The sequence below is a fragment of the Ovis canadensis genome, chromosome 4 (assembly GCF_042477335.2).
Source record: "Ovis canadensis isolate MfBH-ARS-UI-01 breed Bighorn chromosome 4, ARS-UI_OviCan_v2, whole genome shotgun sequence".
Taxonomy (NCBI): Eukaryota; Metazoa; Chordata; class Mammalia; order Artiodactyla; family Bovidae; genus Ovis; species Ovis canadensis.
In genome coordinates this window covers 58,368,591-58,382,715 of record NC_091248.1, presented here as the reverse complement: position 1 = coordinate 58,382,715, position 14,125 = coordinate 58,368,591, and the positions used below count along the sequence as shown (strand labels likewise).

General features: G+C 35.5%; 1 protein-coding gene across 1 annotated transcript in view; it reads left to right on the top strand.

Moving 5' to 3' along the window:
• The window catches only part of RSBN1L (round spermatid basic protein 1 like), a 63,190-nt gene that overhangs the window by 13,232 nt on the left and 35,833 nt on the right, over window positions 1-14,125 (top strand). The window contains exon 2 of the mRNA XM_069587787.1: window positions 8,968-9,084. Within this exon, the coding sequence (XP_069443888.1) occupies window positions 8,968-9,084 (117 nt within the window). The remainder of the gene's footprint in view (window positions 1-8,967; window positions 9,085-14,125) is intronic.

Sequence of the window (14,125 nt, the reverse complement as noted above, 5' to 3'; positions counted from 1 at the left end):
GTGTGTAGTTAAATTGCCCTCCAGTTGACTCATTAGAAAAGACTCTGATGCTGGGAGGGATTGGGGGCAGGAGGAGAAGGGGACGACAGAGGATGAGATGGCTGGATGGCATCACCGACTCGATGGACGTGAGTTTGAGTGAACTCCGGGAGTTGGTGATGGACAGGGAGGCCTGGCGTGCTGCAATTCATGGGGTCGCAAAGAGTCGGACACAGTTGAGCGACTGAACTAAACTGAAGGCTATCAGTTTATACTCATTATCATTGTGTAGAAGTACCTATTTACTTCACCTTTGCCAAGCAGCACTAGTTAAGAAAAAATTTTGTGTTTATGTAAGATGATGGACAGTTTGTGATACATGTAAGTCAAATCATTATGCTTTATACACCTTCAACTTATTATTCAGTGACATATGAATATCCCAATAAAACCAGTCAGTTTGATAGGTGAAAAAAATGATTTTACATTATTTTAATTGAGTTTTTCTTCATGTTTATGGGACAATAACATTGTTTGAAATGTGTTTGTTTTATGTGCTTTTTACCTTTTTCTATTTACTATTTTCTTTTTAAGATTTTTATTTTTCTGTTTATAATATTTTCCTTTCTTGGTGTTAAATTGTAAGAGTTCTTTGTGTAAAAGCAGCTCTTTGTAAATAAGAAATTACCCCATTGTCTTTTTTTTTTAATTTTTTAATTTTTTTAATTTTAAAATCTTTAATTCTTACAGGCATTCCCAAACATGAACCCTCCTCCCACCTCCCTCCCCATAACATCTCTGTGGGTCATCCCCATGCACCAGCCCCAAGCATGCTGTATCCTGCGTCAGACATAGACTGGCGATTCAATTCTTACATGATAGTATACATGTTAGAATGCCATTCTCCCAAATCATCCCACCCTCTCCCTCTCCCTCTGAGTCCAAAAGTCCGTTATACACGTGTCTTTTTTCCTGTCTTGCATACAGGGTTGTCATTGCCATCTTCCTAAATTCCATATATATGTGTTAGTATACTGTATTGGTGTTTTTCTTTCTGGCTTACTTCACTCTGTATAATCGGCTCCAGTTTCATCCGTCTCATCAGAACTGATTCAAATGAATTCTTTTTAACGGCTGAGTAATACTCCATTGTGTATATGTACCACAGCTTTCTTATCCATTCATCTGCTGATGGACATCTAGGTTGTTTCCATGTCCTGGCTATTATAAACAGTGCTGCGATACCCCATTGTCTTTTGGGAGAATTATTTGTCTTTATTGAGGCTAATCCAGAAAAGTTTTGGATTCCTGCTGTTGTTGAAGAATAGCTTCATTAAATCTTAAAACTGTTTGTCAAAAATGACCAGGTCACTTAGAAAAGGGATATATATACATTTGAAGGACTAATCCTGAACAGTTTTCCCTTTCTTGCCGTGGAAAAGAAGGAAGAATTAACAAAGATCAACCTAGAGTACCTTACTGGAGAGAAAGTCGTGATGAACTATAGAAAATAACAGTAATATCTCACTTTATTGCAGGACTTCTTTCATGCATCAAACAAGCATTTATTGAGGGAGAACCATCTCTGTCTCAAGGAATGTACGCTGGTGGGAGCCGGAATGATGCTAAGAAGAAAGATATGTTTGTAGCTAACTAGAATACAGTTGAGATGGAGAACCTGCTTTCTGTATTATTCAGTAAAGTGTTAGTGGACCTGGTCTAGTTTCTTAGCACAGAACAAATGAGAATGAGCCCATCAGTGACTGCCAGAAGTTAGAGCTGGGTGATAAATGACAGGTGAAACAATAAAAATGAAATGATTCTCAATTGCTGTTTTTCCTTCTGTTTTTGAAGGCAGTATGAATATGATAGTGAAAGTTAAAATGAATTGTATTTTTGAAAACAGTGATGTATGTAGAAATGTAATTAGAACTGTTAAAACATAGGTGGCAATCGTGTGTTATCTGGAAATCTGTGAATTAATTCTGAAGATTCCAGGTGAATGACTTGTTGATATATTTGATCAGTTTCTTAAAGGTATTCACAGTTCTTTTTCTAAGTTTTGCTTTCTTACTGGAGCAGTTCATCTAATATTTGTGTGTGTGTGTATATTTTCATCCCTACATTATTATAATAACATCAATACTTGTGGAGTCTACTGAATTTTATTATAACCAGGCAAAAACAGTTATTCTGTTATTTAAGAGCTGGTTTCCAGGAGACTTCCCTAGAGGTCCAGTGGTTGAGACTTCACCTTCCAGTGCGGGGGGTGTGGTTTCGATCCCTGTTTGGGGAGCTGGGTTCCCATATGTCTTGTGGCCAAAAAATGTAGAACAGAAACAGTATTGTGACAAATTCAGTAAAAGCTAAAAAAAAAAAAAGACGCATTTCCAAAGTGGTGCTTAACATAAGAATCAACTGATACCTTATCAATTTTTTTTTTTTTTTAGGCTTAAGTTACCTTATCAATTTTAAGGTTCCTTAGTCAAGCACTAGAATTCGTTTTTGCCTCTTACACATAAGTGCTCAATAGGAATGTATTGGGTGAATGAAATGTATGTTATTATACATTGCTGCATATATGGTTTATGCTACTAAATCATAAGTTGACCATATGTTTGACGAATCCCATTTATATTTTGTTTGAAACTATTTTCATTAGCTTTCCTTTTTATGTCTTAACTTTTCCATATGAGACCTGTCCTTAGCCCATGTGTGTTTTTCCACATACATAATTTATAGTATGTTGTGAGTTGATAATGACTTATTCCTTTTTTTCCCTTCATTCTTCTATTCCTTTGGCCTCTTTAGATTTAAATTGTTTTCGTGGGTCTCTTAGCATCTGTGTTCCATCTGTTCTGTATCCCCCTTTCTATTTTAAAATAAAACTTGTCCTTAGGTTAAATTGGACTTTTCAGAACAAATACTTTTGTTGTTCTTATGATTGAATAATTCTTACTTTTATTCTAAGAATTGTGATGGGAAGGTGAGCTAGAAATTCTTTCCAAGCCTTAGATTAAACCCCGAAGGTTAAAATTGTACAAATTCTTGGTCATGGAAAGAAATAAACACTCAAGAATGATCGTTGAAGAGCAACCTATTCAGTAAACTAGATGCCAGGGAGTCTTTCTTTTGTGTGTGTGAAAAGACCTAGAAGTGGCCTTTATAAATAAAAATGCATTACTGTGTAGTAGCAGCAGACTTGAGGTTGTATAGACAGTGGAGTTCTCAATTGTTATGGCCCGGAATGTTTGTTATACCTCAGTAGTATGGTTAGATAGATAATAATAGTCTATATTTATAAGGCATATTGTATAAAATGTTTTTGTATATACTTCTATTTAATCTCACCTAAACTCCATTTTACAGCTGAAACTGGAGATCTGAAAATATGTTAGTTATCAGGGTTATAGAGCTTAAATTTGAACCTGGGTCTTCTGAGCTTGTGGGTTTCCCACTTTCTCATAGCTGTTACATGTTTGCCTGTAACAAGTAAATACCTAACATACATCTTTATACTATGTGTAACATGACTAAAGAAAATTTAATGAATGTACTTGAAGTTGGATTTTGAAAAAAGGATGTGCTCTGACAGGAAGCAAAAAATTCTCAGAAGAGTGAGTAAGGTCAAGACTGAGATAGATGTGTATGTTGGGACAACAGTTACGCCACAAAAATGCTTTTCTCCTGTGTATATATAGGTTTATTTGTATTTTTGTTTCCTTTGTTTTGAGGGTATAGGATAGGCGGTAAATGCAGTTATGTTGTCAGTCACTCTTACTGTCTTGGCTGTGTCATTGTTTTGTTTCCATAGGTGCCTTTCATATGATGACTTCACACCTTACTTTTACTTGAACTATTTAATGCTGTACTTGAGGGCATATTTCAAGACCCCTTTTTGTGTATTCAGTTCAGTTCAGTCACTCAGTCATGTCCAACTCTTTACAACCCCGTGGACTGCAGCATGCCAGGCTTCCCTGTCCATCACCAACTCTCGGAGCTTGCTCAAACTCATGTCCATCGAGTTGGTGATGCCATCCAGCCATCATCCTCTGCCGCCCCCTTCTCCTGCCTTCAGTCTTTCCCAGCATCAGGGTCTTTTCTAATGAGTCAGTGCTTCGCATTGGGTGGCCAAAGTATTGGAACTTCAGCTTCAGCATCAGTCCTTCCACTGAATATTCAGGACTGATTTCCTTGAGCATTGACTGGTTTGATCTCCTTGCAGTCCAAGGGACTCTCAAGAATCTTCTCCAACATCACAGTTCATCAGTTCCTTGGCACTCAGCTTTCTTTATAGTCCAACTCTCACATCCATACTTGACTACTGGAAAAATCATAGCTTTGACTGGTTGGACCATTGTTAGTAAAGTAATGTCTGCTTTTTAATATGCTGTCTAGGGTGGTCATAGCTTTTCTTCCAGGAAGCAAACATCTTTTTAATTTCATGGCTGAAGTCCCCATCTGCAGTGATATTGGAGCCCAAAAAAATAGTCTTGTCACTGTTTCCATTGTTTCCCCATCTATTTCCCATGAGGTGATGGGACCAGATGCCATGATCTTAGTGTTTTCAATGTTGAGTCTTAAGCCAGCTTTTTCACTCTCCTCTTTCACTTTCATCAAGAAACTCTGTAGTTCTTCTTCACTTTCTGCCATAACGGTGGTGTCATCTGCATATCTGAAGTTAGTGATATTTCTCCCAGCAATCTTGATTCCAGCTTGTGCTTCATCCAGCCTGGCATATCACATGAAGTACTATGCATATAAGTTAAATAAGCAGGGTGACAATATGCAGCCTTGACGTTCTTCTTCCTTAATTTGAGAACAGGCTGTTGTTTCATATCTGGTTCTTACTGTTGCTTCTTAACCTGTATACAGATTTCTCAAGAGGCTGGTCAGGTGGTCTGGTATCCCCATCTCTTTCAGAATTTTCCACAGTTTATTGTGATCCACACAGTCAAAGGCTTTGGCATAGTCAATAAAGCAGAAATAGATGTTTTTCTGGAACTCTCTTGCTTTTTCGATGATCCAGTGGAAGTTGGCAATTTGATCTCTGGTTCCTCTGCCTTTTCTAAAACCAGCTTGAACATCTGGGAGTTCACAGTTCACGTATTGCTGAAGCCTGGCTTGGAGAATTTTGAGCATTACTTTACTAGTGTGTGAGATGAGTGCAATTGTACGGTAGTTTGAGCATTCTTTGGCATTGCCTTTCTTTGGGATTGAAATGAAAACTGACCTTTTCCAGTCCTGTGGCCACTGCTGAGTTTTCAAAAAATGCTGGCATATTGAGTGCAGCACTTTCACAGCATCATCTTTCAGGATTTGAAATAGCTCCACTAGAATTCCATCACCTCCACTAGCTTTGTTCTTAGTGATGCTTTCTAAGGCCCACTTGACTTCACATTCCAGGATGTCTTTGAACATAAAACTACTTAAAAAAAAAAAAGGAAAATCTGTAAGAAAATATATTTATAAATAAAGTCTATAAAAATTGGATCATGCTATATTACAGTTTTATTTCCTGAGAAACTAGTTTAATTTTATTCTGCAAAAATATATTCTGTTGTAGATTTATAGCTCATATTCTTTATTTGCCCTTAAAAGTCTATAGTTGTTTTAATCTTTGGTGTTAGAAGTGAGGATCATGGTTACCCTTAGCAGTACTTCATAAAGGCTGAAGGGAACACATAGGGGTACTGGGTGCTATTCATTTTTGTGAAAATTGAGCGGTTTATCGTACTTACATGTGTTTTTTTTCTGTATGTATATTATAGTTTATTAATAAACTTTTAAAAGTTATTGAAAAACACTTAAGTTAATAAATATTTAGGGGTAATTGGGAAAAGAAATGTGGAGACATTACAGATAACTGTTTTCTTCAGTTGTGATTTTAAGTGATATGTAACTAGTTCATTTAAAAAGTGATTACTTATACAATATTAACTTATATATGTTTTTAGGCTCCAGCTATTTGTGCTGCCATTTTATGGCTGAATGATAGCCTATGATATGATTTCAAGGATTTTAAAACATCAAAAAGTAAGAGTAGTGAGCTAATCTGAAGTATGAGAACAGTTTGATCAATTCTAGAACTTGAGAATAAGTTGTATATGAGCATATATGAGAACTGGAAAAGGTTAGTTTTCATTCCAAACCTAAGGAAGGGCAATGACAAAGAATGCTCAAACTACCGCATAATTGTCCTCATTTCACATGCTAGCAAGGTAATATTCAGGATCCTTCAAGCTGGATTTAGACAAGGCAGAGGAACCAGAGATCAAATTGCCAATAGCCATTGATCAAATGGAAAAAGCAAGGGAATTCCAGAAAAAGCATCTGTTTCATTGACTATGCTAAAGCCTTTGACTATAGATCACTACAAACTGGAAAATTCTTCAAGAGATGGGAATACCAGACCGACTTACCTGCCTCCTGAGAAAACTGTATGTGAGTCAAGAAGCAACAGTTAGGACTGGACATGCAACAATGGACTGGTTCAAAATTGGGAAAGGAGTATGTTAAGGCTGTACATTGTCAACCTGTTTATTTAACTTACGTGCAGAGTATATCATGTGATATACCGGGCTGGGTAAATCACAAGTTGGAATGAAGATTTTAGGGAGAAATGTCAACAACCTCAGGTACACAAATGAAACCACCCTAATGGCAGAAAGCAAAGAGGAACTAAGGAGCCTCTTGGTGAAGGTGAAAGAGGAGAGTGAAAAAGTTGGCTTAAAACTCAGCATTCAAAAAACGAAGATCATGGCATCTGGTCCCATCACTTCATGGCAAGTAAATGGGGAAATAATGGAAACAGTGACAGACTATTTTCTTGGGCTCCAAAATCACTGCTGATGGTGAGACTGCAGCCATGAAATTAAAAGACGCTTGCTTCTTAGGAAAAAAAAAAACTATGACAGACTTAGTGTATTAAAAAGTAAAGACATATCACTTTGCCCACAAATGTCTGTATAGTCAAAGCTATGGTCTTCCCAGTAGTCATTTAATGGATGTGAAAGTTGGTCCGTAAAGAAGGCTGAGTGCTGAAGAATTGATGCTTGCAAACTGTGATGCTGGAGAAGACTCATCAAAGTCCTTTGGACTGCAAGGAGATCAGACCAATCAATCCTAAAGGAAATCAACCCAGAATATTCACTGGAAGGAAGGATGCTGAAGTTGAAGCTCCAATACTTCGGCCACCTGATGCAAAGAGCCGACTCATTGGAAAAGACATTGATTCTTTTTAAAAACTAGTTTTATTTATTCATTCTTGGCCATGTTGGGTCTTTGTTGCTGTGCGCGGGCTCTCTGTAGTTGCAGCGCACAGGCTTCTAATTGCCATGGCTTCTCTTGCTAAAGAGCACGGGCCCTAGGGTGCACAGGACGCAGCAGTTGCACTCCCAGACTCTCGAGCACAGGCTCGATAGTTGTGGCACTTGGGCTTAGGTGCCCCGTGGCGTGTGGGATCTTCCCAGATGAGGGATCAAACTTGTATCTCCTGAATTGACAAGTGGATTCTTTACCAATAAGCCACCAGGAAAGTCCTCAAATATGTATTTTTAAAATTAATACATTTCAAAATATTTGTTAAGTACATAGATTTAATGTTTTTTAGGAATTATCTGTTTTAGTAGTCCAGAGAGTGGTTCAGTACGGTAGCCCCTGGTCTCACATAGCTATTGAACAGTTAAAGTTGAGCTACTTTGTATTGAGATGTGCCATAAGTGTAAACTGTAGACTGAATTTTGTAATCTTATGAGTAAAATAATGTGAAATATCTCAATAACATTTTTTTAGTGTTGGTTCCCTGTTGAAAAATATATTATTAAAATTAATTTTACTAGTTTCCTTTTGTTTCTAATGACTGCTAAAATGTAGATTTACTTATGTGGTAACCCTTATATTTCTATTTGACAAAACTGATCTAGACAGTAATCTAAATAAACATTAGATGATTAATACTTGAATTTAGACCAGTATTTGTAGAAAGAGAAGCATGAAGGGATTTGAGGAAATTATGTCATTGGCATATGTGGTGTATAATCTTGGCTGTTACAGGATGTTTTGCAGTTTTGTGTGAAGTTTTGTGTCATAACTTTGTAATCGTAGTGAGCTTTTTGAGGACAAGGACTTCATCACTATTTTAAAGTTCTCCTCTACATTGTTGTTGCTGAGTGCATAGGAGCTTGATTGAACAAACAAGAATTAAAAGGACATCAAATAATTTTGCAGAAACAAAGTTTGAATTTTAGAATGTGAACCAATGATTCTTTGAGTTCGTGTATGCTTTATTTTAATATCATAGTATCACTAGTTAGCCAAGTCAGTCGTCTTTTTTAAAAGATACAAGGGTAAGGAAACTTAACATCTAGTCTTTTATATATATATATATGTATATATACATACATATATATATGTATATATGTATATATATGTACATGTATATGTACAGACATATGTGTATATATATACATATATATGTGTATATTATATATATATATCAGACTCTAGGTAGTTTTTTTATATCTTCCTTCATTTAGCCCGGGTGTAACTTATGAAAATTTATCATCCATTTCATTATTTTACACATTAGGCCATTGAGAATGAGTATTTTTTCCAGTGTTATGTTAACCAATATGCCCAACTTCAAAACTAGCCCTTTTTCCACTGTAGTTTACTCTCATGATCAAAGTTAGCCAATTATTTTAAGTGATTTGAAGTTAGGCTGATGTTGTGTTGGAAATGAAGTAGGTGAAGAATAATCTGTAGAATAAAATTTGTAATGATACATTTTGACAGCTTATGATATATATATTCCAGTGTTTAATATATGAGAGGAAATTTAAAAATACTTCCTAAAAACTTAGAACAACAATTACATCTTTTTTTCTTTCTGATTTCCTTGGTGTATTGTAACTTGAGAAATTGGACTGTAGTTCATGAAAGAAATAAAATTGTAAAATGTTTTGAAGTATTTATTTTGTCTTTTAGATAAAATCAAAGACAAAATTAAAGAGAGAGATAAAGAAAAGGAGAGAGAGAAAAAGAAGCATAAAGTAATGAATGAGATCAAGAAAGAAAATGGAGAAGTAAAGATTTTGCTGAAAAGTAAGTTTATATTAAGTGATTTCAGTTGTACGATGTTAACATTGTTCAGTATACTTATTGGCTTAGTGATTAAAATAAGAAATGTTACTTGGTGCTGAATTTTACTGAGAGTAAACATTTGTGGTCAAGATACGAAAAGTTAATAGTGGACTTCTCTAATCTGTATAGTAATATGTCTTTAGTATATTTATTTAGTGAGTTATTGGAAGTAGTAAAGGTAATTATTAGGTTCCTTGAATCATTTAAAAATAGGTTATATAATTCTGTGTTTACATTACTGGTTCATGGATAATCTAAAAGAAGAGACTAAAGCAGCTTTTTCCGTGATAGAGAGGTATGGCAGAGGCAGTGATCTCACCAGTGTTTGATGATAATCACTGTGCATAGTTTAGAGGGAGCATTTTACTCTGAGCTAAATAACAAGTTTTCCTGTTTTACTGTCTGTTTCTTGCATGCTTAAGAATATCCTCTTTTTGTTTCCTATTTTTTTCTCATTATAACTGTTAAAGTTATTTATTATGTGGGGGTGGATGGTTAGGTAATAATATAGATCCTATCAATAAATATGAACTCTTTGAGAGAGAATTTGTGATAGATAGTTTTAAATTCACTCAGATAGGAAGGTAAGAAGAATCAATGGCATTTGCTTGCTTGATAGCTAGCAAATTCATTAACTGCCTCATCAAGTCAACAATTTGTTGGTCATAACAAGTTGACTTTTATTAATTTCGTATTGGATTTACATGTGCATAAGCCTTCCTGTCTACATATGGGAGAGAAGTCCATAGCACTGTAGGTGCAATGAAATAGCTGGTTAATTACATAATTTAAGGTACACAGACTTTTAGATTCTATGGTTTCATTTAACTCTTTGTCCTGTTTCCACATGCTCTTTGGTGCACTTTGGCTAAGCTCTTATTTTCTACTTGTCAGAACTTTATTTTCTAAAAAATTCTTTAGATCCTGAAGAAACATGACAGAGCCAAAGTTGGTGACTACTTGGTTAATGCTCGTGGTCCTTTCGTTTTGTTTCTTTGCCAGTGTGTTTGATATGTGTTGTCCAAATAGATTGTAAGCCTCTGAGGCAGGAATTGAATATAATCACACTGGTGCTGTACAGCAGCTTATGATGAACACTTGAAAAGTGTTCTTTTCCTTACCATATTGGTTTAGTCATTTTTAAAACTGCTTTAGTCACATAGTCATTTTAGTATTCGTTTGAGTGCCAGTGTTGTAAATTCCTGTGACTTGGTAGAATGTTAAATTCCTTGCATACCATTAATGTGAAATATGTGAACCTCGAAATTACATATGCAAGAAGAATTTTAAATAACCTAAAAAGTGGAGATTTTTCTAGTAATATACAGTGGTAACCTTGATTTTGAAATAAATGAAAAGCTTAAGAGATAATTAAGCTAAACTGAAACCTAGTGATGATAGAGGGGAATAAAAGAGATTTGGAAATAAATTGATCTCTGGGATGGCATAGGAAAACATACTTACTGTGAAATGGAGGTAAACAATAATTACTGCCTTTCAGGGTTGTGGAGATTAAATGACGTTAAGTATAGGGAAAGTACCAAGTACAATGCCTAGTCCACAGATATTCAATAAGTAGATATGAATCTTTCTTGTTTACATGTACAAAAGATGAGCTCTTGTGATTAAAGACAATGAGAAAACTTATCTCTCCTCGGAGGGTAAAAAAAAGTGAAAGTGAAAGTCGCTCAGTTGTGTCTGACTCTGCGACCCCATGGTCTATATAGTCCATGGAATTCTCCAGGCCAGAATGCTGGAGTGGGTAGCCATTCCCTTCTCCAGGGGGTCTTCCCAACCCAGGGATTGAACCCAGGTTTCCCAAACTGCAGGCGGATTCTTTACCAGCTGAGCCACGGGTAGTATGTAGATAATTAAATGAATAAAAACATGATTAACTTGTGAGATTGTGCCTGTCCCATGGTAAGCAGTGAGTAAGTATTAGCTGTTGTTATTTTCAGCACAGTTTGTCCTGCTTGTGTGGCCAGCCATTTGCCAAGTGAGCGTTATGATCAGGGAAAGGCATCCTTTGTTATTGGTGTCCTGAAGCAACAAGAAAATCAGTTAGGTTGGGAGAGTAAGTATGCTATTCTTTACTGCCTTATGCCCATTTTATGGTTTTTAACTTTTCTTCTCTTTATAAGTTTCACCTTCTGATGATGCTAACATTGAAACTTAGGGCAGATACAGGCATGGAGTGGGTGATGACCCTTGAGTATCTGAAATAGATGCTAACTCTTTCTCCACACCAGTCTTATTTCCTCCAGATTTTCATTAAAACTGCATCGAGTATGACTAGAGGTATATACTGATTACATACATAGCAGAAAGGTATTATTAATGGAGAAATCTTATAAATGTATTTCACTGATAAAATAGGAGTTTGCTTTATTAGAAACAGTTTAAAGGAACAAATAAATTTGAAACATAAGCTTATTTAGCTCATTTTTAAAATTTCAAATGTCTACCAATTACTTTTTCTGAATATACTTACATGTTCCAGTCATTTTTATGTTCTTTATTGATAAAGGTATAAGAACATGGATGTTACCAGTATATTATTTTTGAGAGTAAATTTTGTTATTATAGCATATCAAGGAGCTTGATGGTGAGCAGATGAAAGGAGCATTAAAAGAAGCCTATGTTCAAGGTTATTGGTAGTGTACTAAAGGTCATGGGTAGGTAATTCTTGAAAGGAAGAGTGAAAATATTGCTGTGCATAAAAGGAAAGTCATTCCCAGAGACCACAGGCTGAAAATAGCTAAGCTAATTACTACTTTGTTTCTGTGTATGATAATGAAATTATGTATATTACTTCCCATAGTGAAGTTGCTCAGTCGTGTCCGACTCTTTGCAACCCCTTGGACTGTAGCCTACCAGGATTCTCTGTCCATGGGATTCTCCAGGCAAGAATACTGGAGTGGGTTACCATTTCCTTCTCCAGGGGATCTTCCCGACCCAGGGATCGAACCCAGGTCTCCCACACTGGAGGCAGACGCTTTAACCTCTGAGCCACCAGGGAAGCCCCTATTACTTCCTATATTAAATATGAAATCAGATCCAGTGTTTCTGGCAACCTTTATTAAAATTAAAAATATACTAAGGTTAGGAATGGGAATTAATTCTAGTGATTTTGTAAGTTTTAAACATTTTTTAAACATAGCTTGCCGTTAGTGACACATACTGGTTTTTCTTTTTCATCTGTGTCTGTGATTTTTTTCCTGTCTCTGTCAGAGGGTCTCTTCTGGCTGTGTGTATCTCCGTTTCTCTTTGTGTCTGATTCTCCGTTTGGCTATCTGTGCATGTGGAGAGGGGCTGGGATCTAAGTGTTTGAGATCTACTGTTCATATGTCTGTGGATCTTCAAGGGGAGGGTCTCCCATCAACTACACTTCTATACTTTTTGAGGATCCAAATTACTTAGCAGTTCTTTCTGTTACGGGTATTTACCAGGATCCTCTAATAAAACACTGCAGTTCTGATGTATTGGGCTCTGTTTGAAGAATTATGAATTTAGAGTAAATATGTACTTTAAATACCTTTTAGTATAAGAGAAGAACATTAATATTCAAAATAGTCTTCTGCCTTAAGTATTTAAAAATTTCCTACATATGTATCTATTGCATTTCATGCATCATTCCAAGACAGGAAATGCATGATTATATAAAACTTAAAAATCTATCTAGTAAAGGCTAGTGTTTGATTTGTTTTAAATGTAAAGAATGCATTTTATCTGTATCCATTGGAGGGGAGGGGTCCCAAAGACTGCCCCAGATTTGATGATTTGCTAGGAAGACTCATAGGACTCAGCATAAATTTGTGCTCATGGCTATGACTTATTATGGTAGAGGATACAAAGTACAATCAGTAAGGACAAAAGGCACGTGTGGCAAATTCTGGAGGAAGCTAGACGCAAGCTTCTAAGAGTCCTCTCGTAATGGAGTCACAGGATGCACTTAGTTCTTCCAGCAGTGAATTGTGGCAACATATATGAAATGTTGTCTACCTGGAAGCTCATTAGAAACTCAGTAATTAAGGTTTCTGTTGGGAACTGGTCACGTAGGCACCCCCTGTCTAGTTGTAGCAAAATCGAAGGCTCCCAGAAGGAAAACAGGTGTTCAGTGTAAACCATATTATTTGCAGAAACAATGAGCCACTTTTATCAGAGAACAGTTTTAATCTTCCCAAAATACAAGTTCTCAGGTGCCAACCAAGGGCCAACCTTGCAAGCAGGCCTTTCCAAGGATAGCACTCTTAGGCATTTTGTGTTAACTCTCTTCTGCTCATGGTGCTCACTTTAATATTTAATTATAATTTGTCATGTAAGTTTAATTATTTGATTTGCAATATAATAATCTTTTGACTAATTTGTTATTAGCTAGTGTTTCTCAGTTTCTGACTATCATACTACAACAGAAATGAACTGTTATACCTGTTTTATTTTAATGTAACATGTATTTTGAATATTTTCTCTTAATTTTTAAAAAATGTATTAGGTATAAATGTAATATATTTTCATTCAAATGAAATTCTGCTCGTATTGGCAAGCTATTTAATTTGTGCAATTTTACATTTATTTCCAGTTTAGTTATTAATTATACCTAGAACAATTAAACTGTTTTAAGTTCTGGTTTTTTTTATTATTGATTTTATTTTTTTTAAGTTCTTTTCTAATTCACTACTGTCTTTTTTCCTTGACTCATTTGGATTTCACTTACATATATAAACTTCTTTTTATCTTTCATTTTTATTAACTCCCTATTTTAACTTTTTATTACTAATTTTGTTCCTATGATATTAACTGAATCTGGTGTTTTGATCATTTATACCTGGGTAGCAAGTATGAATTTGTTAATATATTTTTAACTTACTTACATGTAGACTCTTGAGAAAATTAACACTTTGCATTTTATGAATTTGCGAACTTGTGCAATCAATAGTGTTATCATATTTTTCATTTTGCTTTTCACAGTGATACCAGTTTGGCCTTCATTTCATACTCATGA